Source organism: Arvicanthis niloticus, chromosome 2 (genome assembly GCF_011762505.2).
Source record: "Arvicanthis niloticus isolate mArvNil1 chromosome 2, mArvNil1.pat.X, whole genome shotgun sequence".
Classification (NCBI taxonomy): domain Eukaryota; kingdom Metazoa; phylum Chordata; class Mammalia; order Rodentia; family Muridae; genus Arvicanthis; species Arvicanthis niloticus.
In genome coordinates this window covers 107,522,776-107,550,614 of record NC_047659.1, presented here as the reverse complement: position 1 = coordinate 107,550,614, position 27,839 = coordinate 107,522,776, and the positions used below count along the sequence as shown (strand labels likewise).

The following is a 27,839-nucleotide window of genomic DNA, read 5'->3' as shown; positions in this document are numbered from 1 at the left end:
GAGAGAGAATGTTATTGTACTGGCTCTTCTAAAAGGCCCAAATCTGGAAGTGGCTCAGTCACTTCATCTGTAAAAATGGAACAAATGAGGTCTAACATGTCTGAAAATTAATGATTTCACATGAGTGAAATATTAAGTCTAAAGTGATGCAGAGTCCTGTTGATAGAAGTAGAAATGGGCACAGCCATTTTGAAAGAGTACTCAATACCTCAAGTTGAACTTACATAAATGTGTGTATTTCTATAATAGCATTCTTCACAATGGTCACAAACTGAAGTGAAGATCCATCAAGAGTACAATGTTTTTAAATCATACATGAAATATGTGAAATACTGTGCTTCCCAGAAAAACACATAAACTTATCTGTGAAGACAGAGACCTTACAATTGACTCTTCAGGTTGAACAGAACTTCAGGCAAACCACAGAAAGTGTGCGCCTGCCTTTCCCCTCCTTTTTTTTTTTGTACCTCTCCTCCAGTTTCCCCTGGTTTATAAAATACTGGATGGAAGACTTTTCCTGAGAAGATCAAGTAACTGTGCTTGTAGTTACCACAGAAACATGGGGTGAGAGTTTTCCAGAACTGAGCCAACTCAGAAAGGTGCTAAGTCTTCGAGACAGAGGGACTGAGAACCACCAAAGCATCCACAGGGAAATCAAGTCCTTGCTATTTTTAACTCCATGATGAAGGATACTCTGAAACCATGTGCATAGTTAAAACACAACCAAGATTTCCTCTTTTATATTTACTAGTCTTCCTACCATCCTACAAACAGGCTCAGGACATAGGAGAGCACAGACATGATGCTCTATCTAAACATGCAATGGCTTTGACAGCACAATGCCTTCAGCCACACATATTGTAAAATGACAGTGACATACATCAAAGGATAATCTCCAGATTTAAGAAGATCAAATACATTTTTCCAAACACAGAGAAACCCAGACTGTACTTCGGTCACATTGCTTGCTTCAGCTAAGTTTTTAAAATTATGTACAAAGTTGGTATTGCTCTGAGTGCTTGAAACATGCACTTTGTTCTTCAGGTCACTGAGACAGTGGAAGCCATAGCATCTGTTTATCTGCCATACTGTTAGGGGAGCAATCGTTACAGGAGAGGAATTGGTGGCAATTTGGAGCTCAAGAACACATCAACATCTTTTTTCTTTTTATTTTTATTGGGTATTATATTTACATTTCAGATTTTATCCCCTTACCCCACTCCCCCCCAACACCCAGGAACCTCCTATTCTATCCCCTCTCCTCATGCTTCTATGAGGATGTGCCCCCACTCCCACCTCCCCACCCTCACATTCCACCCCACCCCCCCACTCGGTGTTCGTCCTTCTTGGGACCAAGGATCTCCTCTCCCACCTATGCCCTACAAGGCCATCCTCCCCTACATATACAGCTGGAGTCATGGGTCCCTCCCTATGTGCTCCCAGGCTGGTGGTTTAGACCCTGGGGAGCTCTTGTTGGTTGGTATTGAAGAACACATCAACATTTAGAAGTGAATTTTCATGTAATTATTTCTGAGTCTTATAAAGGACTAAAGAAGCAAGAGAATGCACAATAGTGTTCGCTGGTCCATAAGGCTAAGTTCTTCCTGACAAAATGTCAGCAACAAAAAGTTATGATCAGGAAGTAGCTAAGGGGAAAGCTGATCATGAAAGCCACTGCTCTAGGCCACGAAGTCTGTTACCTGGAAGATACCACCAACCCGATGAAGAAACTCTCCACCAAAAAGTCCAAACCAGTAAACAAACCTACGCAATAAAAATTCAAAACAATGCCTCTTCCTATGGAAAAATAATACAAAGCATATTCCAAGCAGTTTGTTAGTGAAATCAATAGGACCGAACCTGGCCCTGGGAACTAAGTACAAGAATCACTCCTCAAGTGGCCAATATTAGCCACAGTGGTCTTAGGAAATGCAGCCTAATGGCCCTTCAAGTGAAATGGTAAGTTTAACGTGAATGTTAAAAAAAAAAAAAAAAGATTTGTACCTGCTTAATCTAATTCCATTGGTTATATGAAACTTTATTGTTTAAAGAGAAATTTAAATACACACGGTACTTGTGTCATTTCTTAAGGCAAACTAAACTTGATACCTGAACAGAGAAAATTTGTCCTTAATGCAACTGAGTTTACAAAGTTCGGTTGGCTATTGAGGCTTTGTATTTACTCAGGGTTATGCCAAGGCTCTACCACGCTGGAGAGAACAGTAATGGCAAAGAATCCAGGGTCTCTGTTTCTTCCCCTCCATGCAGTACCATGTGCCAGCTTCCTACACTTAAATTCTAAATGCAGAAAACCAAGTTAGGTTCTCAGCCTTTGTCAGAGAAGTTTCTCATTGCAGCAGGCCATGGTTATTAATACAGAGACTCATAACTAGCAGAACTTCCAAGAACGGGGTATGGTAGAGTGCTTAAATGGGTCATTGATACTACCCCTTCCAAAGTTTAGGGAATTATGGAAGAGAGAAAGAAAAGACTGGAAGGGATGGAAGAAGGGTGCATGCTTTGAATGATATCTTGTGGACATGACATGGACGTTATACCCAGGTATACTCACTAGAGCTATGGCTACCTGTACAAGATCAAACCCATCAACATTTTATCATGAAATGAAAAGGGCACATGAGGCCCCATCCCTTCTTGAAATATAACGAACAATTAATGGTTGGCGAACCACAGTCACTATCTTCTGTGGGACAGCCATTGCTGACTGGTCCATGCTCCAGTAAATAACCTTCTACCTATATGCATGCATGCAAGCAATCCTAACAAGCTCAGTGAGTAATACATGAAGAGAAGACATTAAAGTAGGAGGGGGACTTGGGAAGGATTTCAGCTGGAGAAGGAGTTGGGGGAGACGGAAGGTCGGAGGGGGGTTGTGTTGTTGAAATGACTGAAATTCACTATATACATGAATGAAGCTGCAAAAGAGTAAAACATAGATTAAAAAGAACCAGTCAGAAGACTGAGGACAAGATATACAAGGAGAAAATGTGTTTTATTTGAAAATCATCTGGCAATTATGGTATAAAATCACTAGGTACTGGGAAATCACACTGGAGTAGTCTGTTGGCTCACTAGCTACCATGATCGTCTTTTACTAAGGAACATTGTCTTAGAGTTTAGAAGAACAAGGGGTGTAGGGGAGGGGTGTCTTTGTAATAGAAGTCTCTCTCCTTCACAAATCTCCAGCTATATCCATTCCCAGACATAATTCATATTTCTCAGTTAACTACTGCCACGATTGCCAGATACTAGAAAGTACATCTTTTTTTTCTCACCTCTAAGCAGCCTCCAAGAATGTTAGTCTCTTTCAATTCTTACATTCCATGGTTAAGTAAATCATGTTGATTTAATGTTCTCTGATGTTCTTCTCTCTATCTACCTACAAATACCCTCCAACTCTCCATTGAAGGTTCAAATGTAGACCAGTTACTGCAAACTTTCTATTGGGCTCTATGAGTTGTTAACAAAAGTATATAATTTTTAAAAAATATGAATACTTTGTTTTACACTGTTCTACTGTATCTTTGATAGAAATATTAAGACTCGGCACTGGAAAGAGAGTTGACAAGAATGGTTGGTCTTTAGGACACTTGCTAATAATAGCCTATGGAACTTCTTGAGCTGGCCACCACAGTTCTAGTTGCCTTCAGCATTGCCTGCTTTTCTAGTCCAATGTCCCAAAGTCTTTCATATTCTTCCAACCAGTAGCATGGCCACACCTGACCCAGCAATATGCCTCTCCTTGGGACCAACTTCTGTCTTAGTGCTGTGGAGAGTCATTATGATCAAGGCAACTCTTATAAGAGAAAGCACTTAATTGGGGGCTTGCTTACAGTTTCATAGGTTTAGGTCATTACCATCATGGTGGAAGCATGGCATCACTCAGGAAGGCATGGTGCTAGAGAAGCAGTTGAGAGCTACATCTTGATAGGCAAGAAGAGAAGGTGGGGGGAGGGGCTGAGTAAGCAAGACTGAGCCTGGGCCTGTCATGGGCTTCATAGCAATAGAACAGTGACTAAGACAGTCAGTTTAAAGGAATGGTTATTTACATTGGTTATTATAATTTATAGTGCCAAGTCACTGAGAGAAAATAGCTTCTTGAATTGCTGTAAAACTACTCAGCCTCATTAGTTTTCCACTGGACTCACAGCCAAAGCGACTTGAGAATCCTGGCAGCTGCCAAGGGAAGTTGGTAGTGTGATGTATAACACACAGAAGTTCCACCCTCAAACAGAGACCATGGAAGGGGGAGGCTGGGAGAAATATCTCCATGTGCCTTGCTGAGGGGAGGGGATTGCATGGCATGTGCGCACTCCTTTATAGGTTTCTTACGGACTCCGCCCACCCAGGGCATAGCTTCCAGCCAAAGTCCCCTCCCAAAGCACAAGACAAATTCACTGCTCATATCCTTTAAACTTCTGTCACTGAACAGACATCTTCACTTAATCAGATAACCATAAAAACTTCAAATATCCAGAAAAGCAAACCGAGTGCTACAAAGTCCCCCAAACTCCATCATCTAGATTCAGTAATGAGTCATGACTCATCTTTTATCATATTTCATAAACATACCTTTTAAACTATGTCAAAACAAGTTAGACACCATGAAGACTTACTTTCTTAACATGTGAGTATGAGCTCTAAACAATATAGTCTACTTTATTATCAAAATACTATAGATTGAGCATTCTGAACCTGAAAATTCAAACTGCCTCAAAAATCTGAAAATCTTTGACCACTGTCATGATGACCAGAAAGTTTCTTCCTTTGGCACATCACAGAGTTCTGACTTTTAAATGAGGCATACTCAATAAAGTCTACATTAAAAACCCCAAATTCTGGAAACCCGAAACACCTCTTATCCCACAAATTTCAGGTAACAAACACAAACCCTGCAGTACCACAGTTGAGCATAACATTATTGCTCAGATGTCTACTTTAAATTCAATATTCTCCAGCGTCCCAAAGCATAGACTACTGAGTTTCCTCCAAACTGGGATCTAAACAAGTCATTTTTGACAGGTGTGTTCTCTGACTTCTCCTTTAATTTTAAATAATTTTTTTCCACACTCTCACTTTTAAAACTACAAACTTATAAACTGATTGATCTGTCATCATGAATATTTTTCAAACTTACATTCACTTACTTATTGTTGTGAGTGTCAGTGAGTAGCTGCTCACCATGAGCTTGTGGAAATCAGGAGAAAACCTGAGGGAGTAAGTATTCTCTTTCCACCATTGACTTCCAGGGAATCACACTTAGTCAGCAGGTGCCTTTATCTACTTACTTATTTCAGCCTTTCCAAAGTCATCTTAAGAGCCTACCCCCATTTCTTGATTTGAGCTTTGAAAAATGTCTCAGTTGCATTTTTTTTCCTCCCAATTAGTATGGTCTTTTAGAATGCTAGAAATTTAAAACTTTTGACTTCTTTACCTGTCATAGGAAATCTGTGGGTGCAAACCAGACTTGCAATTCGAAGACTAGAAGGCAGTTGACTTAAATCTTTACTTCTACCAATGATGTCACAAAACTCCATGATACAATTGTAGATACCTACCATTTTAACAAAAGTAAGCTCCAGAGGGAGTGGGAGTGTGGTCTCATTTGTAGTGGGAGAGACTACCGTGTGCTACTATGGAGCTGACTGCATGTCAGCACATACAGGGTATGGTTCCCAGTGTGAAGGCAGGAGGACATGCCCACATGCCATGTGAAGACCTGCTTACAACTAAGAGAACAAGAAGAAAAATACTAATGTCTAGCAAGCACTGGCAGTGTCTTCTGTACTATATTAGATCAGAAACATACAGAAGATGGACAGAACTTGTTTTTACTGCTACTTCATTCAGAGAAGAAAGTATATAACTCATTACTTCCTAAACCACATGCATTCAGACAGTTTCATATGTCCAAATAGGAAGGCCTAAGACAGAAAAGGTAAAGAAATTATAAGTTGGACACTGTCTATTAAAACATAGCAAGAAACTCTCAGGAATGCCACTGAGAGCGTCTCCATGGAGTCTTGTGAAGTATGTCAAGGGCTTACATGGTACCTTCACTGTTGTGGGTGATGGATAGGGTAGGAGACAGGGGTGTTCATGGGAATTAAGACTCAAGAGTTCTGTCTTAATCTTAAAAATATGTACACAGGATCCTAGACTAAGTCGGCACCTGGCAAACAATTTAGGTTGGTAAGTGGAATATTTGGTCCTAGTCTGGAAATTTCTTATTACCCAATACATTTAGAGACTCTGAAAAGATTCCCTTGAGATACTACTTTATATCTTTAAATTATGATAGCTCTAAAATGTATCTGTATTTGTATCACAATAAAGTTATATCTATCTGATGCCAAAATAAATGGTACAAGCAGGTTAGTTTCATGAAAAAAAAAAATCCTTATACTGAACAGACTTGTATCTAACATTCTCAATTACCAAATAAATACTTTGTTAGCTTGATAGAAAGCTTTATATAGTTCAGGGCAAAAGTAGAATAATTGGGATCAATACACTTTTATGGAAGTTTTCATCTACAACCATAGGAAAAAAGCTTCAGTAAGACCAACAGCACTTTAAAAACAAAACATTTGTTGTATATAACAATTTAAAATTACATTTGCAATGACCAGGTCAAAAACAGATGCCTCCTTTCCCTCCCCCCTCCCTCCCACCTTCCATGCTCTCCCTCTTTCTCCCTTTCCCTCCCTCTTTCTCCCCCTCCCCCATCTCCATTTCCATCCCTGAGTGTTTGTGTATGTGTGATATAACATTGGGGAGTGGCTGCCAGTAGCTCCTGGAGTCAGTTTTCTACTTTTACTGTGTAGGGTATAGGACTTGAACTCAGGTTGCCATGCTTAGCAGTAAGCCCCTTTACCTCATGAGCCATCTCACTGGTTACAGACCAATTAGTGCATGTTGGGTAAATCTCATTTTGAATTACATATTATGTACAAATATGTCCTTAATGCCCCTAAGTATCTCTTAGTTACTCATTTCTTTTAAATGTTTTTATATTGGTGTATGAATATGTACATGCAGCGAGCACAAATGTATATGCAAATGAAAGGGGAGGCCAGAGAACGGCACCAGGTGTCCTAGTGTATGACACTCCATCTTATTCCTCTGACACAAAGCTCCCACTGAACCTGCAGCTGGGCTGGGAGCAGGCAAGCCCCAGCCATCTTCGTGTCTGTGTCTCAAAGAAGCTTGGAAACTAGGATCTAAACTCAGGTTCTCAAGATAACCAAGCAAGAGCTCTTATCCACGGAGTTACCTTTCCTGTCCCCAAACAGACTCTTGAGCTAAACAATGGCAATTTGACTCTTCAAGGAAGACTAAAACAAGACTTAATAGAAACAGTCTGTGAGATGGCTCAGGAGGGTAATGGTACTTGTTCATTCTCTGTCTCTTTGTGTCTCTTGTCTCTCTCTGTCTCTCTCTCTCTCTGTCTGTCTCTCTGTCTCTCTCTGTATGTGTGTGTGTGTGTGTATTTAATCTTTTTAAATGAAAGGGATGCTGATTTCAGGGTTATTCCTCAAAGCAACAGTGACTGAGTCACTGTAACACTGGCAGGGCAGCTGCACAGAAACAGAAGCAGGCACTTAACACTTACTTTTTAATAAAGCAGTCAAGAAGGAGATTTAGAATCATCTTCTAGTAACAAGTGGTACTAAGTTAACTGCATATCCACCTGCAGAAGGATGATGTAAGATCTGCCATTTCATGCCACATGCAGACAAGAGACCCCCTTATGAAAGGTAAACCTATAAAAGTCTAGAAAAAAAAAAAAACCCAAAACTTTGTGATCTAGGACTACACAACACACATTTTCTTAGATATGAAATCCATGGCCTGATAAATAAAAGATAATTAATATGATTATAGTCAAAGTTCAAAACCTTGGAGAAAAAAGGAGAAAGAGGATCAATTTATGTACGTGATAAGAGTATTTAGAATCGAAATGGACATGCATAGGCATTTTTGCTAAAGAAAATATTAAATGCTCAATAAATACTGACAGAAGGGCAAGTCATTAGCCATCATGAAATGGAAATATAAACCCCTATGAGATGCCATGTCATATGTGCTAGATTGGGTATAATCAACATGGCAGTAACAAGTGCTGCTGGGAACACAGAGGAAGATGGAATGAATCTGTATGCACTACAGGAACAGACACAGAATAATGTAGCTACTTGGAATAGTCTGGACGTTCCTTAATATAGTAACCACAGAGATGAAAAACAAACCACAAACTCATTCTTGGGTATAGACCTATGAGAAATAAAACCATATCCACTCAGAAACCTTCACATATACACTTAATAGCACATATGTGTAATAGCCCAGGCTGAGCAGTAGAGCATTAGGTTGCATTAAAGGAACCCTGTGCTCCATCATCAGACTTGCGCCCACCAGAGAGAGAGGCGGGGTGTTTGTGCAAAAAACATTAATTTTAAAACAGAAACTCAAATTGTCTATCAATTAATGCATACATAAAATATATAATCACTGGATGAAACAATATCTGCCAGTTAAAAGGCAATCAAGTAGGCTGGGAAGAGGGCTTGCTCAGTAAAGTCCTTGCTGTGCAGGGATGAAGAACTAAGTTTAAACTTCAGAAGTGACCTTGAAAAAAAAAAAAAAAACAACAACAGACCAGAACAAACCCACCAACCAAACAAAACACCAGTTCTTTCCTTTCCCCAGGCGTTCTGGTGAGTGAACTGAGAACATCTGGCTTGTAAGAGAATTTCTACCTGCTGAGCCATTTCACTGACCTAACCTTGTTTCCTTGAGACTGAATCTCTTTCTGGTCCCCAGTAAGCTAGGCTGACTGGCTACTGAGCTGTAATGATCTGCCTGTCTCTGCCCTCCCCGCTGCTTGGATTTATAAGCATGAGATCTGCCAATTTTTTTTTCCAGGTGAATTCTAAAACAATAAATAGAACTTAATATTATTCTTGAAAAACAAACAAAACTAAGGTAGAAAGGCACTTGAGAAACAGTAGAAAGCTACAGAGGTTGACCTCTGGTCTCCAAAGACATATGTGTAAGCATGTATGCACACAAATGCACCAAAATAAACATATATACATGAAGAAATGAAGCTATGGCTGCATATATACAACATAAATGGATGTTGAAAGCCCAGTGCTTAGTGACAGAAGCCAGTTACAAAGAACCACATGGTATGCAATTCTATATCATGAAATGTCCAGGTTAGCACAGTAAACTAGTGGCTGCTTAGGGAGAGGTGTGGAAGAAGCATCAGCAGAAATGGATGAAACTGCAAATGTTTCCAGGGCTCCTTAACACAGTAATGAAATGTAGTAACTATGACACTACAATAAAAAAAGGAGTAGGAAAGAATTCTTCAGCTAAATGGAGGGGAACTGCTAGTGTTCCCTTTTCTTAATCCCCTGAAACAGTTAAGAATGATTTTTTCTAGGCCAGCAAGATGGGTAAAGGCCCAACTATGTAAGTCTGAGATGAGCTCAATTCCCAGAACTCATGTAATGGTGGAAAGAGAGAAGCAACTCTACAAACATGTTCTCTGACCTCCACATGTGTGACATGGCAACAGCACAGGAACAAACACCTCCATACACACAATATGAGTGTGTGTGAGTGAGTGTGAGTGTGTGTGTGTGTGTGTGTGTGTGTGAATGTGTGTGAGAATGTGTGTGGATGTGTGAGACAGGGGTGAAGGGAAGGAGGGAGAGAGGGAGGGAAGAGGGGAGAAAGAGGGACAAAGGGAGAGAAGAAGGGAGGGAGGGGGAGAAAGAGGGAAAGAGGAAGAGGGAGAGAGGGAGGGGTAGGGGGAGGGGGAGAGAGGGGTAGGGGTAGGGGTAGGGGTAGGGGTAGGGGTAGGGGTAGGGGTAGGGGTAGGGGTAGGGGTAGGAGTAGGGGGAGAGGGAGAGGGAGAGGGAGAGGGAGAGGGAGAGGGAGAGGGAGAGGGAGAGGGAGAGGGAGAGGGAGAGGGAGAGGGAGAAAGAGAGAGAGAAAACTTCTTCTGATTGAAAATACCAAAGATTTGAGGGGCACAAGCCTTTAATCCCAGCAGTCTAGAGGCAGTGGTAGGTAGATCTCTGAGTTCAAGGCCAGCTTGGTCTACAAAGGAGTTTTAGGATTTCCAGCACTACACAAAGGAACTCTGCATCAAACACCCCCCCCACACACACACAAAATAAAAACAAAAACTCTGAAGCTATTTGCAATGGGGATATACGATCAATTAATCACAGAGCTACATGGAAACAATGTTCTCATTATTTAATGTGGTATACACCTTTGAGGTATGAATGTCAAAGGCTTCCTTGCACAGTGACCAGCTTAACCATTCTCTTCAATCATTAGAATATTTCGCCAGGCAGTAGTGGCCCACGCCTTTAATCCCAAGCACTTGGGAGGCAGAGGCAGGCGGCGGATTTTTGAGTTCGAGGCTAGCCTGGTGTACAGAGTGAGTTCCAGGACAGCCAAGGCTACACACAGAGAAACCCTGTCTCAAAAAAACAAAAATACACACACACACACACACAAAATGGAGCCACCCAAGGCAGATCAGCCAATTTTCACTTTTCTAAAAGGTTAGAGAAAAAAAAAAGATTTAATAAATTGAAAATGATGAGTATATAGAAAAGTTTCCTTATAAGAAGATAATTAACAAACTCCACTGTGATTATAAAATATATTTTACTAATGAAAGGGCAAATTCACAGAATGTAAAAACCTCTCCAAAGTTCACATTACCTCGAAGGAAAGCTCAGAGCTGTCTTACTTCTAAACAGATCCCATAAAAAAGATTTGCTAACTATTTCAAAAAATGTTTTCTATTTAAGAGAAACTTTTACAAGTCACTCTTGCAAATAATGAGAATGTTGGTCTCCCCAAGGGAGTATTTTCTACTTCAGTGTTTCTAAGAATACACAGGGTTAAAACCATGTAAAAGAGATTTTCTCACAGTTGAGGAGAGCAAAACACCACAAATAGGAAACCAAGCAGCTAGAGGGTCAAGACACTAGACTTCCAGGTCAGACTTCTGGTTGCAATTAAGCAAAATTCCTGCAAATATTTGTAAGGAAATAATATTTTGGATATCTACTTTTAAGGCTTACAATTTCAATCTTCTTTAGTAGTAACTTACATGGCAGATATCTGCATATATAAAAATATACTCATTGAACACAGAAACATAATTCATGTATTTACTTGGACATACATTATCTATGACCCTAGGACAGCAATTTGACTGATCTCTGCTTAAATCTTAAAACTACCATCTCTTCCAGGTATTGACCCTGTCCCCAACCACTTTAAGACAAAGTCTCATGTACCCTAGGCTGGCCCTGAACCCCCTATGCAGCCGAGGATAGCCTTGCATTCATCTTACGGTCTCCATCTCTGGATAGGGGACGTGCACTGTCACACCTTGTATGTGTAGCACTGGGGACTGAACCGAGAGCTTTCTTTATGGACAAGTCCTCTACCAACAGAGCTGCAGGCCAGTCTGGACATTCACTCTTTTATATTGGAGACTTTGTGGAATAATTTTGTTTTTATTATTTTTCAGTAACAATGTAGATAGAACTTTTCTAGAGTAGTTCACAAAATAGATGAGACCAAGTTCCCACTAGGTTATATGGTTTATAATATTATAGGTTATAATAAATAGCTTAAGAAGGTGGAAACTGAGTGAATCATTGGCACTTGGTAATGAGAGCACAGTGGCAGAACAGCAAATCTAAGTGAGCCAAAGCCAGCAAATGTGTCCTCACGTGGTTCCCGAGCAGCAGCCCAGAACCGCCCATGTGCACACCTCACTCAGACATTGTGTAAATGCATCTCGAGACATGCTCAGCGTCTGTGCTATGAGAGGGAGTGTGCATACCACCCCAGGCAATGTGTAGCAGCTATCGTAGTTGATTTAAAATCATGTTGGTTATAAACAAGTGAAATAGTTAACAGAAAATACTTAGTTACCACAGGTCATAATTTTAGATTCTCTACTTTTATTGTAAATAATCAGAATAATTAGGGGGTTACATTAGGGAATCGGAGAATAGAAGCTTTTTACTTTGTAATCATCATGCAGGTTACCACCAAATTTCATGAGGTTTTCAGCTAGCAACTCTCATCCTAGGAAAAAAGCCTAAGACTATCTCATTGGCAGTGCTCTGAACTCACACCTCACTCCTGTAAAATCAGAACAGGCTTACTAACATTTCATCTCTTACATTTCTACTCATTCTCTTCCCTTCCTCCATCCCTCCCTCTCACTGTCCCCTCTCCTTTGTGCATGCATGCGTGCTTGCACATATGTGAATAAGCATGTGTGTGTGTGGGCCAAAAGGAAAACTCCAGTGTCATTCCTCGGGCTCTATTCTCTATCTTGTTTTTTGAGAGAGGGTCTCTCACTGGCTTGGAACTTGCCAAGTAGGCTAGTCTAGCTGCTCAATGAGCTCCAGGGAGCTGCCTGTCTGTACCCATGCTCCCATGCTTGAATTCTATTTACCTGGATTCTGTGGCTCAAACTTGGTCCTTCTTGCAGGTCTTACTGTGTTCTCTAATTCCTGTTTTCTCTTTCAAATATTCTTATAAGTATTAATATTGGCCATGTGAAACTCAATGACTAGGAACTTTAAAACCTCAGAAGTCCTGGCCCTAGAAGGGATGAGGAGAGGTGATAAAGAACAGACAAGCTGGTAAATAATCCAGACACTTCTGAGACATGAGAAAGCTACTGCTATAGAGCAGCAGACATGAAACTATTCAGAAACATACAGGTTGTGGGAAGGTTCCCCCATATCCTGTCTAGTAAACTAAATGATATCCTGCCTGGATGAGAAAAGACCACTGCATTATGGCAGAGAGGGGAGAATGCTCTTTATAATCTGTCAGACCATGGGTCGTCAACTTCCCAGGCTTTAGCTAGGGTGTGCCAAGAGAACACTAGGAGGGATCTCTTTCCCCTTCTATTTCCATCCTTCTCTCCAACACATACAAACACATGAGCTAAGTGGCAACTAGACCACTAGATAACATAAAGCTGACATGCCAGGATACTGTGTTCCCAACATGCTAAGGTAAATCACAGTTTTCAGTGGTGAGGGTTGTTCTCATCTGCTGCATAAAAGTGAAAAGCCACAGACCCTGCAGCTGACAACTCTAATTAATGATGGCTGTCACATGGCGGAGCATGCAGCTCAGTGGTAGAGTACATGCCCAGTACTGTAAAGCACTGTACAGTAAAGCAAAGTACAGTAAAGCACTGGTTTGATTCCCAGCATGCCTAAATAGCTCTGTCATAATCACAAATATAACAAAACAGATGGCTAAAAGAAAAGATTTTTGGTTTTGGTCTCATTTCTACTCCAATTTATGAGCTGGAAGCTTCCTCTTCCATTACGTTTCCTTCTAACTTTAGCAGACAGGAGTGCTAGTCAGGTGTTCTGACACCTACAATGGCTTGTCTTTAGAAAATCTAGTGATAAATCATTGTTCTGCATGGAGCTGATAATGGGCAGGCCTCTCAGCCAATTGCACAACTCCTCTGAAAACATTCTTACAAACCAGTATTTGATAACAAAGAACCTTCTGTGACTCATGGAGGATTTGGTAGTCACTGTGAATTTTCTAGGTACAAGGCACATAGCAATTCAAAAACAATTTCCAGTTGTAAAAGGGATCTTTAAGCAGATACAATAGTATGGGACTCAAATCCTCATAAGAAAAAGTAACACAAACTTTCAATCACAAGAGACCAGACAAAGTAATATGAGATTCATATCATCACAAAAGCTGCAGAAAATAATATGGGATTAACATTCCTACAAACACCACAGCAGGATTGAGACTGCAGCTTGAAACGAAACAAAAGCAACATCAATTTTGTTTCAGGAAGTCTCCATAATGCTCAGGCTGTGAGTTCAGGGAGAAAGGGCTGTGGGAGGGAAGACAGCAGAACACTCACGAGCCAGTGGGATCACTCTAATAAAGTCTACACAGACAGCCCACACTGTCTCAGGTGGATCAATAGAAGAGCAAGCACTTTGTGTGTTTTGTTCACAGAATTCTCTTTGAGCATGTTTGTATTTGATTTTGTATAAAATGAAGCAGACAAAGCATGAGGCATTGCAACTCTGCAATATCCCTATCAGGTGACTTTAGCAAGTGGGACCATTACTCTTGTGAGTTTTGTTTGCCTTCCATACACTGCAGTAAGTGGTGAGCACCATCTCTCCACATTTGAGAAAGTAAAGCATCTTGAGTTGTCACTGCTGCCTTAGCACACTTTTAGTAAAATATCTAAAACTTTAAGTTTTACAAATTGCCCATTCTTGGAAAAATAATCACTGCTGATGTCACAGTATTTCATGAGAGGGCTTGTAGGCACTTGTTTTCATTATTGTCCTTTTTAAGGTTATTTTTGCATATGGATGAAAGTTTAGAAAATGTTTTAACTGAGTACATTATGGGGAGAAATGTAAATAATAACCAAAGCTATTTAAACACATGTGTAAAAAGAAAACATATGCTTCCAACTAGGTTCTATGACAGACTAGGGAAATCCATTTCAATTCTTAAGTGGCTGTGAACAATAACAAAAAAAAAAAAAAAAACCCAATGTGTAAAAATTAAGAATACTTAACAGAGCTGGTAACTGAATATAGGCTGTGCTGGCTTACTATTCAGAAAACTACACAACTGATTATTTCTTCCTTTTTTCAATGTTTCTCTGCAGGACCCTGAGAGTCAGAAACTGCTTACACTCCCTCGGTCTGTGACTGGAGTACACTTCCATTCCTCTTGTGGGTGTGCACTCAGAGCTCCAACATAGAAGCTGACTTACACAAGGAAAGATGAGAAAAACTGTATCTATCAAGGCCATGTGTTTGTTGAGATTTAGCAGTTGCTGAACATATAGTCTTTTTTTTTTTTAATAGTTAAAATTAAGAGACAGAGCAGCTGAAGGGAATCATACAGGTGGCATGCTCAGCAGGTTTGTAGTCTTTCCTGAAGATGCCAGGTTTGTGTAGAGGAAAGGCTAGACTCAGGGGAAACATGCTTCACTTCCAAAATTTATTTTAATTAGGAAATGGCTCTGTTTCCAATAGACTGGGAAAATAAATACAAAACAAAATGCCACATGTACACATTTTCACTCACAGGGACATCAGGGAGCAGAGCTCACAACAAATCTGTGTCTGAGGAGCCAAGAGAAAGCTTTCTTTGGCAGGATCATGTGTTGCATCAGGCACTAAGGGAAGGGAGGGGAACATTTCTCAGACAGAGGGAAGAATAGGAAGAACTTGCTTGTTTTGGCCATTGTTGCCTTTTTCTTTTCTTGTGTGAACACCCATTGATTTTCTAACATGGCTGTGATGTTCCCCATCACCAAAGGCTATAAACGAGGTAGGTGAGGAGGAAGACTTAGCATTTCTGCCTTAGCCACTCACATACCATACCTGGAATGATGCCACAAAAAGGATGAGCAGATGGGTGTGCATTTTGGCTGGAGACTTCAGTTAAGATTTTAGAAAAATATTCAACTGAAAAGCACAGTCATGGAAAAAAAAAAAAACCTCTGAAGACAGAAACCACAGAACTCAGGGAAATTTAATTTATCTTATGACATTTTCCAAAGGGCTGGGTTTCTTAGATGTTAACTGAAAGAAAAGGTTATATAGAATAGAGTAATAAGCAATAAAAAAATCCTACTGTTCTACAAACATAAATGGACTGGTATCTATATAGTCAATTTACTGCAATGGATACTTTGAACTAGAAGATGGGCTATTTGAGTATCTTATTTTCCTGTCTCAAGATCAGAGATGGAAGATACAAAGTCTAAAACAAATATGCACATATGCAAACAGAACACTGATCCTGCACCTGGGTACTGTGCCTGAATTACAAGAGGCAATTTTATTAAGAGAAAGCTCAAGTAGACACCACTCTCCTTAAAGGAAACACAAGACAGTCAGTCATTAGACAGCTGTATATCACATAGCTACTGACATTTCACAGCTACATGACCTTTGGACAAGTTACACAACTCCAAGCCTGTTCTCATCTTCAGAGGAAGGGTCAGGAATGATGTCTGTGGGCTGCAGTTACAGTCTAGCAGTGGGGCACCTGTGTAGTTGTAGAAAGCCTAGTTTTAATCCCCACCAATGGGAAGAAAAAGTGGCTGAAGAAAAAGTGGCTAGAAATGCCTGTTTCAGACACAGCCATGCTGGTGTCTAACCAGCTACCAGTAATAGGCACTAAAAGGCAGGTGCTAAGGACTGCCAGAGGGGATGGGTTAGAGGAAAGCATTTTCTCTCCTTCTACGCTAGGTGATTTTCCTGCCCTGGAATCTTACACTGAGCAGGGTGTGGTTTTGGGAAATGAAAGGCTACTTAATGACTTGTAACTCAAAGACCACCTCCACCTCTGCTGTAATGGAAGCAGACCTAAGAAAAGGCAAGAAGCAGGTGATCAATGAAGAGCAACAATTCCTCTGCTTTTTCCAACACTTGTGTTCCTCCCCAGTATCTGACTATACCAGTTGTGCCCAGTCCTGCAATAGTGAGAGTTTTCCCAGAGAAGTAGAAGCAGCATGTATAAAAGCTGAGAGGTGAGAGCACATTGTAATCTGGGAACTATAGATCAGTCAGGTAGAAAGACAAACTGGTGATTCGTTAGGGGAACTCTTCAGGTATGCTGGTCTAGGTCACTGGGACTCTCCTTTCTCCCTAGGGACTAAAAACTTCCTGTAAGCTCAGTGTCTCATAGGTCCACGTAAGACCTTACAAAGTCTCCAGAAATAGTGGACTGGCTTGTCAAGCATTCTTAACACCCAGATTTCACATTATCTCAACTTGGGATAAAAATGTTTGGCATCTCCATGCTCTTGGCTGTCCCAAAAAAAAAAAAAAAAAAAAAAAAAAAAGAAATGGGGGGGGCTCTGGCTCCTCTATCAGAACTCAGCTATAAGGTTCACTGAGGCAGACCTAGCCAAGCACAACTAGCCGAAGGATGCAAAGAGAATGGTGATCTTTGTATGTATGAAGATCTGAATAAGAATGGCAACCCCTAACAGAGAATTTCCCAGCTTCTACCAAAATCCTTTGCAAAATGATGACTGGCTCCTGTGAGAAAAGCATTGCTATAAAGTCTCTGAATGAGAAGCCTCCTTTAGGGTGAGAGACAACCTCAGGGTATCAAGAGCTGGAAGGACTAATGATTAGAACAGATGGTGTCTGTAAACAACCAAAGCCCTGGAGTAGGAAGTCATGTGATGACTAGGTGGCTAAAAATACTGAGGCTATTAAAGGCCAAAACTGCATAAGTCACTTGGTCAAAATAAGACAATGGGTTGATAAAAGTCAATAGTCTTAAGTAATCAAACATGAGATTTACTGAAAATTCAGACAGGATGCAAAGTGTATGTCAAGACATGATGGAACTTGAAAAAGCCTGTAAGCTAAAGAATGCAAAGTATAATCTGGCCAGCAGAGTAATATGTTATTTCCCTGGGAAAACAAAACAAAACAAACAAACAAACAAACAAACAAAAAAAACCCCACCAAAAAACAAAACCAAACCACGGTTTCCAGAACCAAGGGATAAATGAAGGGATGACAATCCTAGCATTCTTGGAACTGAGTATGTAGACTAGACTGGCCTTGAACTCAGAGATCAGCCTGCCTCTGCTTCCCAAGTGCTGGGATTAAAGGTGTGTGCCACCACTGCCTGACCCTACTGAGTTTTCTCAAAGTTAATGGAACAAGGAACACGATTAACCTGTCAATGTAGAGCCACTGACAGCTCAAGCACCTCAAGATTCAAAGTGAAGACTCCAGATAAGCTACAGACACAAGGAATAGAAAACAAATTCAAAGGAGGAAGATATAACACTAACGACATGGTTTTTGCTTACCAAAGCCAGAATGGTGCCTATGATCTACATAGTCCTTCTTGCACATCTGCAAGAACTACGAAGTTTATGCTGTTTCCTATTTGCTGTATTTAAAATATGGTGGTTATAATCAACTTCACAATTTAGTCAGCAAATTAACAAACATGGGCTATGAATGAACTAGAGAGGGTTAAAGGCACAGAACTATCACTCAGAAACCCTGTGGTAGAGTGGAGCTGGGATTTGGAGAGGGAATAGCTCCAAACCTGTGTTGGGGGTGGGCTGACAGCTTGTTGTTATCACTTGGAATCTCAGGGAAATAGGAAATCAAGAGAAAACCTTAAGTGGGTAAGCTGTACCATGCTCCACTCAACCAAAAATTTGACACCTCTCTGTTAGGAAATTTTGATACACCCAAGGTAAAGGCCAAATGTTTTGCCTCCATTGACTCACTTGTGGCCAGAAAACAGAAACACGAGATAATAGTTCTGAAGGGCTTGGCCATGTGCTGACCTGTCTGGCTGGGCAGAGGTTTCTGGTAGGATGTCTTGAGCTTTTCAGATGAACAATACTTTTGTGGTAAAATAGTATGTAAACTGAAGCAGTCTCCATGCAGCCGCAGAGGTTGTGCTTCAGAATAGTTACTGCTGACCCTCTCTGAAATCCCATAAGCTTTAACCAAGGGCTAGATACACTCTGGCTTGTGTCAGAAGAAATTGAAAAGGAAATTAAGCTATACTTCCTGACCACGAAGGGTTTCAAGCTGAGGACTGTCAATTTTGTTTTTAAAAGGTTATTTTGGCAGCAGAGGCATGGATGAATTAAAGGAAAATCTGGAGGCTCTGGCAATAAGTCAAGAATTGGTTATGAAGGGAGTGGCAACAGGAAAAGAAGAGAGAAGAAAGAATGGAAGGAAAGTAAGAAGGAGGGAGAGGAAGGGAAGACAACCCAATGCGAACCTAAACTGTAAACGCATAGTTCAGTTTGTGAACACATAAAACAGAAATGAAAATCAAAGGGCACAATCCTCCTGTTTGAGTTTTGGCTGCCAGACAAAAACTGAAGATGCTGGTAACACCCTATGCTGAGCAAGACTAGAGGAAGATGCTGAGGTGAAGCTGGTAAAAGCTGAGTGTGACATCTTTTTGAAAACTTCCTCATGTCACTAATGTATGCTGATTACTGAAAAGACTTTTCAGATGATTTACAAAAGATGAAGCTGATATCTCCGTTATACTCTTCACTGACATTTTAAATAACTTTGTACTTTTTTTTTTTTTTAAATAAGATTAAGGAAACAGCTTTGGAGGAGCATATTTAGTTTTTATAAAGAACACTCAAAGCATGAATAATATTAATCTTATTAGAGCAATGAACAGAGTTCTAAGTTTTGAGACTTGGCTTACCCAGAACTACATATTTAGTTTCATGCCATGCTGAGACACATCACCCTGAAGTGGATGTCGAAATGGAAAGAAGGAACTGACCTGTGGTGAACCGGGACAGTGATCCCGTAGAAGAGAGAGGGGTGTATCACTCATATCTTGGGAACTCTGTGAGGAAAGCAAGCACTCAGAAGACAGTTCTGTGCACCATGTTAATCTGGAACAGAGATTTTAGGGGTGCCAGAGTCAGCCTTCCCCTCAAAGGGAGGGAAGGAGGCTGTTAGTAGACTATAGCATGGCTACGATATAATATGGTACAGGTAATATAAGCACTAAATGCCAAATAACAGGTATTCAGAGAAAAGGGGGAATGAGAGAACTGGTAAAAACAAAATAAAATTTGCATTGGGACTTCATTGGCCAGACAATGAAGAAGCTATTAAAAGTAAACAATGTAGGTCTACAGGAAATAAGGAAAGCCAGGTTCCCTACAGCAACCCCTAACCTTATGAGAAAAGCAATCACCTAGACACATATGCACAGCATTTTTCAGACCACAAACTGCCCTGCATGCTCGAGAGACAACAGAGAATGTCCAGAGCAGACCTGATCCATGGGAGGTTCACACACTGTGGAGAGGTAGATGTTTATCAAATGATAGGAGGGTAAGCTCAGGGTACCTGTAATCTACAGACAGGGTGATTACCTTGGGTAGACATTGACTAGAGAGCTGATGGTGACACAGAGTAGGGAAGATAAGGTTTTGTTTGAGTAAAGCCTTCAAAAGATTGGAACTTTAGAAGAAAGGAATTAAGTCAATGGCATTTAAACAGGAGAAAGGAAAAAGTGGTATTGGATGACAGACAGCTCATCTCCCTAGGGGTCTTTATCTTGGTGATCCTGAGAATATCCTGAATGGCTTTCTACAGAGCTGCTCAAGATCAGACCTGTGATTTTTAAGGGATAGCCTAAGTATAGAATGGACAGAATGTGACATACTGGCCATATGAAAGGTACCATGGGGTACCTGCTACAGTTCTCCAGATGAGGGGGAAATACAAACTGGCTCATGGCTACTGGGAAAGGAGATGGCTATGGTATAAACCTCAACAAATGTGCACAAAGATTGTTAAAATGAGGGAAGAGACAAAATATGGGGCTTTCCTGCAACATTTATTTTGAAAGAGGTTTGTATATGTATATAGATATTCATATATCTATCTCCTAGCTTCCTCTGGTCACACTAACCTCTCCCTACACTAAACACTGTATCTACTCTGTTAATGGTCATCAGAAGCTGCACAAAGCAAACAGGGCCTGGTTTGTGGTGGTGCAGTTAGATAAAGTCAAGAGCAGATAACAACAGAAAAATCACTTGCAGAGGACTAGAAGACAGACGGCTCAGGGTTTAAGCACTTCCTGCATAACTGTGAGCACTGGGGTTTTGATCCCACTACGCATGTAAATGCCATTGGGCATAGCTGCATGCCTGGAAGGTGGTGACAGGATATCTATCCTTAGAAGAAGACTAGCCATATATATGAACAGGTTCTAGGCTTAACTGAGAAAACCTGCTACAATGAATACAGTGGAGTTATAGACAGTGGTAATTCCTGACTTTAACCTTGAGCCTGCACACATGTGTTTGTACACATATGCATACAAACACATACACGCACACATTCATACACATATGCAAACACATTAATATCTTTAAAGTGTGGTACATGATTGTAATTCTAGCATTTAGGAGACTGTACCAAGAAGATATCAAGTTTGGGGTTAGCCTGGACTCTGAACAACTCAGGGAGACCCTATTCAAAACAATAAAAAAGAAATGAGAAGAAAAAGTTATAATTTATATAGCCCATTAGTAGAACACTTGCAGAGTTAATGTAGCCCCACTCGTGTGCACCTGTGTACACACGCGCACACACACACACACCCCACAAACTCTAATCAGTCCCCAAAATAATCAATATTAAATCAGATTCTGAAATAACAAATATATACATTATTAGAATTCTTTAGAACTAAGCGTATCATATGCAATCCAAATTCTACCAATAAATTAAAAACACTGATGTTTAATAGAATACTTTATACTCATCAAAAATAGCAATGTGGACCTGGAATAAGTCAAGACAATCTCGAAAAAGAGTAACAAATTAGAAGATTTAAGCTTTCTGATTTCAAAACTTACCACAAAGCGATAGTATATCAGGAAGCTCAAGAACCAGCACCAGTGACAGAGACTGAGGGCTACAGCAGAATGAAAAGCTCAGAAATTAATCTTCATTTCAATACCGAATGGTTATTAATAAGACTACCAAGCCCATTCAATATGGAAAGTAGCCTTTTAACAAAGAATACTAAGAAAACTGGACAGACATCCACATGAAAATGAGTAAAAACTAACTTAAATGGGATAAAGTTTCTAAGTAAAATAGATATATATTTTTTTAAAATTCTATAAAACTTGTTTTTAGAAGAAAAATTAAAAAAAAATTTCACAAAACAGGACTTTGCAATGATTTCCACAGACATGGCATCTAAGTATCAGCAATAAAGGAAGAAAGTGGTATTTTGGTTTTAGCACATTTAAACAAATGCACACACACACACACACACACACACACACACACACACACACACACACACCAAGGCAAGCCAAGAGATTGAAAAGACAAACCACAGAATTTGAGAAGATATTTGTCGCCGGGCGGTGGTGGCGCACGCCTTTAATCCCAGCACTTAGAAGGCAGAGACAGGCGGATTTCTGAGTTCGAGGCCAGCCTGGTCTACAGAGTGAGTTCCAGGACAGCCAGGGCTACACAGAGAAACCCTGTCTCGAACCCCGCCCCCCCCCAAAAAAAAAAGAATTAAAAAATTTGTCAATTACATAGTCAATAAGTAATATTACTATGCATAATTTATAAAGCCCTCCAACAACTTCCCCTCAAAAGCCCAGTTGAAAATGGACAAGGCATATAGAGATTTCTCAAAAGAAAAAGATTTATGAGTAGCCAATGAGTACATAAAATGATGGCCAGCCTCACTATTCACTAGGAAAATAGAACCAACCAACCAACCAACTAACCAACCAAGAGCCAAAAGCACAGTTAGAGATTGCTTCACATATGTTATGATGGCAATTATCAAAGTATCAGGAAATAAAGGTTGGCAAAGGTGTAGAGAAAATGTACTCCTTGTACAGTGAGGATGTAAAAGAATGAAATCATGGTGGCAAATAATATATTAGTACCTCAAAAATAAGATAAAAAAAATTACCCTGTGATCCAGACATTTGTAAGTGTATATTCAAAGAACCCCAAATCTTGAAAAGATAATTTGTATATCAGTGTTCACAACACTACTGTTCATACCAGCCAGAACATGGAAGCGATCTATCAACAAATCAATGAATGGGCAATGTGACAGCCACTGTAAGATTTCAAAAGAAGTGAAATTAAGAATGCTGAAAACCTAACTGGAAATAAGCCAGAGAATAAGATGACAAAGATCATGTGACTCACAGGGGATACTAGCAGTAGAGAGCCAGTTAGCAGGACCTCTGTTCCCGGGGGCTCAGCTAGAACATGAGGATACATTATTCATAGGTGCAAAATCCCACACTGGACAGTGATAGACTTCTAGAGCTTGGTAATGGTGATAACTGCACAAAAACATGAGCATATTTCTGCTGCCAAAGTGTACACTTCAATAGTTGTTAAACAGTACATTTTATCTGTACTTTACAACAACTTTACCAAACTAATGACATGGGAAAATTTATTTTTTTTGCAATATATTAATTAAGAGGGGGGAAAGGTTACAAAATTATGTACAGACTAAGATCCCTTTGTCTGTTTAATCAATAAACCCTTTTCTCCACAAACATGAGTATGTTTTCTTGTCAATGTCTTTGAGGGAAGCTGGGTACTGAGTATGTAGCCTCTTTAGCTACCAGGGCAGGTTTGGGAAGGGAAGGGATAGTTAAGAATCAGTACTGATCAAAGCACCTATTGTAACAGCTGCACCAGAGTCAGGAATCTTAGAATCTTGCTCAATTCTTTTCCTGTTGCACCAATGAAAATGAGATTGTCCAGGAATGCAAAAACCTTTTGTCATAATTTTCTGATAACTGAAACCTACATTGAATGGTAAAGCAGAGTGCATCCCTTGGAGCAGTGCTTTGCTGCCTTCCTAATGCCGAGACCCTTAATACAGTTTCTCCATAAAATCATTTTCTTGTTACTTCATAACTGTAATTTTGCTACTGCTACGAACTGTAATGTAAATGTCTGATATGTAGGATGCCTGATATGCAGCCCTGTGGGTGTCATGACCACAAGCTGAGAACACTAGATAGAAATATTGCTCTGCTTGGAAATGCAATTCTCTCAAGCCTTTCAGTTCGGGTAACAAAAACTACTTCTCTGCTTATCATCTATTCAAGGTAAGCACTCTAGACACAGAGAGGGTTCAGGAATATGCAATTCAGTATTTTCCTAAGCATGCTCTGTTAGCATAACGGGCTCACAATATACCCAGCACAGTCTGATGGCCAGCATGCACTGACTACATCACAGGCTGCTACGAAATGCTGAGTTTAAGTGAGAAACAAATAACCAAAAGAAAACAGAGAAACAAAGCAGAAGACTTAGAGAACAGAAAAAAGACTGGAGTGGAGTTCACAAGAGCTGGGTCTAGATTCAAGTTCTGTCCCCTAGGTGTTGTCACTCATGTCCGTCCGTCCCTACATCTCTATCACAGGTGCTGAGGGCAGGAGGAGGGAAGGGCTGTGCCATCACAGGTAGAATGTCAACCTCCCTGTCCTTCAGGCTTTGGTCGTCCTTCAGCAAAGGATTGCTCTGTGTCCCATGGCTGTCCTGTCATCCCTGGCCTCTGCCCATTCAGGGCCAGGAGCACCCACCCCATGCCACTAATGACAACCAAAACTGCACAAATTTCCAAATGTCCCCAGGGAATAACAGTGCTCCTGTTTAAGAACATTTGAAATAAAATGACATATAGGAAAACATTCTAAAAAGCCTAAGACAGTGAATCAATTTATGTCAGTATTAATATAAATCCATTTGTAAGACTATTTGTCAAAAAAACCAAAAGAGACCTTTAAAACTTTACAGTTTCCTTAAGAATGTTTTATTTGCTATTTTTATATATTTTGCCTACCATTAAAAGTCCTTTAGGGCTTTCTGGCGAATTTTTGTTCCTCAAACACAAGTATCTTCATTACAGCATATTTTTTAAATGTATCACTATGCTAACATGACAGAGTGAAATATAATTGCAATCTCTACAAAGCTGAAATTTTATTTTCTTTGTCCAAAATTGCAGTGCTTTTTGCCTACCTTTTAAGGACAAGGGACTGGATCTTGTGAATTCTGCACTTGATGGCCTGTGCTGTTTATAAATGCCCACGTACTCCTTAACTCTGGAATCAATGGTTTCTTTTAACAGCAAACAAACTTCCTAAAGTAAATTTAAAACATTAGACATTTCTAGTTTAATGCAATGGGAAGAAGCAAAGATTATACATATTGAGAAAGCAAATGTTTTTTGGTTAGCTTTTAAGCCTAGCTGTGAATGCTGAAATGAACACTGTACAGCCTTCGTGACTGCACTGTACAGTAAATGTACTATCAAAAATGGCTCCATGCCTGAGGTTGGCTCATGCCGTTTTCTCTCTACCTCAGTGTCACAATATCAAATGGAAGACTTAAAAGCTTACTTCAAAAGTAGGATATAAATGTTTTTATATAAGTACACCACACTGTGGAGAGAAGAGACAAATCCCATGGCGCTCTCTACATGGGTGGCAGCACGGTCTCAGGGGGGTTCTCAGAGGCAGAAAGGAGTGTAAGAATACTCCTATAGTCAGTGTAGGTGGCATGGGGACAGGTCAATGCTGCCAGAACTCTGGCCTGATGTTCTCACTACACTGTTGTCCTGTTTGCAGGATCAGTGTTACCAGATGTTATTTGTATAAGAAAAGCCAGGAACAGTGAAAACTTTGATTTTCAAGCATGGTTCAAATTTAATTTTTAATTTTTAATATTTTAGTGTTATGTAAATACCATTATTCATTAGTTTCTGGTCTTAGGATTACAAACCCATGAAAGTCAGAGTGGTGGGTTAAATAGAAAATGGGATCCAATGACATGAACTTCACACTCTTTTGATGATAGCATACACTCCATTTGCTTTTTAAAATCACGATTCTTCATTCATTAATGATAAAAATAGCTTCTTATGTCTCTGGTGTAGATTAATGTTATTAGGTAGCAGAATTAAGCTTGAATTCGATTTAAGCATGCCATATTAATAAATTTCTGGGGATATCACTTGGCTTATAATATTTGTGAAGAACAACAACCAAAAATAACTCAGAAGTCCAACTCCACACTGGGACTACCTATGCTCTGTGTAATGTTTCCTGCATTATCAGGAAAATGTAATTTACCACAGGATATCAGGCTACATGTACACAGGATACATATAAAACTGACACCTAATGAGTAATAGGTCCTAGATCAATTCCCAACAATTCTGCAGCATTCTCAAAGTTGTTCAGGTCACCACAAACCCGTTCCACTTGTTTCTCAGACATCACAGGTTGGTCTTTTAAACTCTTCATAATTACAACATGAACCAGGTTTCTGGCTGCTCTAAAGAGCAGCCATAGTGAGTTCTTTTTCTCCAAACACCCTTTAAACAGTATATAAAGCTCTTGATTTAACACATATACAGAAATTTCTACATAAAATACAAATACCATTCTTTCTTGCTTTTTATTGAAGCTAAAAGATGTATTGCTTTGTGGGATATAAAGATATCCATTTGCAGCTGAATGCTTTGGCCCTGTTCACACAACGCAAAGGCAGCCTTGCCTCATACTGTTGTTCTAGCAATTAAATAATTTCTGCTTCACATGCAGGGTTCAACTATGACTGAGCTAGAAAATATGTGGAAGACACACAAGGCAACAGGGATTGCTAAAATTTGGCCATAAATACCCTATAAGGCTAGGACTAAAAATAGTAAGACAAAAATAGAGCCTATACACATGAAGTTTCTCACTATAGTGCAGGCGTTCCTTCTGGGAAGCAGGTTTTAGGAATTAAAGACAGGCAATGGGCAGAGTGGGAAAAATAACTAAGAACTGATGGTGCCAGGCTTGGTGAAACCTAGAGCAATGCAGGATTAAACTGCCAGAGATATCTGAGAGGATGGAGTAAAAATCTATGAGTGGGAGATAGGCACCGCCTCTCAGTGCAAACAGGGCTTGCGTTAACTTCTGCAAGTTTACAAATGGGACCATTTCAGTTTGCATCTTGAGTGCAAAGACTACTTGAGCTGGACTCAAATAAAACATATATTTAATATATTGACCCAGTCCTCTTTACATACAAAGTGACTGTTAAAATGCAATCAGACTGGTTGTTTATGAAACCTCAATCATGATGATCTAAAGACTAAAACAAATAAAGCATTGACTGAACAAATGTAAAGCAATAACCTTTCTTTAACTCCCCCTTTAATGCATACCATAAATTATTTCAGACGAATGAATGCTAATGTCAATGAACATATATTTTGAAGGAAGAGCCTAAAATAAAGGTAGCCAACTACTGACTTTGCTTTGAGTAGAAAGTTCAACTTACTGGAGTAAGCAGACCTCTTCCAGGAACCACCGAAGCACCTCTGTGCAGGTTCCATCATGCACCTCTGCTAAGTTATGCCTAACTGTTCTAGCTCAGGCACTAGTTAGAAGAACACAGATGCACGTAGCCCCTTGACAAGAAATCTCACCTCATGCTTTGCAGGGGAGGCGATTGTGGCTCTAGAGCATTCCACATCAACCACTTCTTGGTCAAAACTGCCTAAATACCAATACTAAATAAAGGTCTCCAGCTGAAGTGTTCAAGCCGTGAAGAAAGAGCATGGGAAAGCTGGGGTCTAGAATGGTGGATTTTAGAACCTATCAAAAGCTACTGGGATCACACAAAATCCCTTGTGTAAAACATTAGGCACTTTGGTAGAGTGAACTCACTAATTTGAGTCATATAGACATGTGGTGTAAGTGATCTAAAATTTGAGATAAGAAGGAGATAAATGGGGGAGAAATGTTGGTATTTCCATTTAATGGAAAACATAGTTTTAAAACTAATTTGTAAGTGAGTAAATTAGTTTTAGTGAAGTGAGCAAAATGATCACAAATACCATTCTCCATCTGCCATTATTAGTCTTGTTATCATTCAACATTGGCACTTAATACAATTGACTTTTATTCACTTCTCGAAGAGTAATGGCAGAAGATAAATACTGTGAAGGAAACGAGGACCAGTGTGTTTTGAAAGTTTTAAAATTATATTTACTCATTTACTTGTGGTGCATATGTGGGCAGTTGTGTGGGCACACACAAGCCAAGGTGTGCATGTGCAGGTCAGAGGACATCTTGCAGAAGTTAGTTCTTTCCTCCTACCTTGTGTGTCCTGGGG

The 27,839-nt window shown here is 40.0% G+C and overlaps 1 protein-coding gene across 6 annotated transcripts in view; it reads right to left on the bottom strand.

The window, feature by feature from the left end:
* The window catches only part of Slx4ip (SLX4 interacting protein), a 151,738-nt gene that overhangs the window by 20,851 nt on the left and 103,048 nt on the right, over positions 1–27,839 (bottom strand). For 4 of the 6 annotated variants that reach the window (XM_076929828.1, XM_076929829.1, XM_076929830.1 and 1 more), the window contains one exon: positions 24,690–24,810. The exons of the other annotated variants lie outside the window; for them this stretch is intronic. In XM_076929828.1, coding sequence (XP_076785943.1) covers positions 24,690–24,810 — 121 coding nt within the window. The remainder of the gene's footprint in view (positions 1–24,689; positions 24,811–27,839) is intronic. 6 annotated transcript variants of the gene reach the window in all.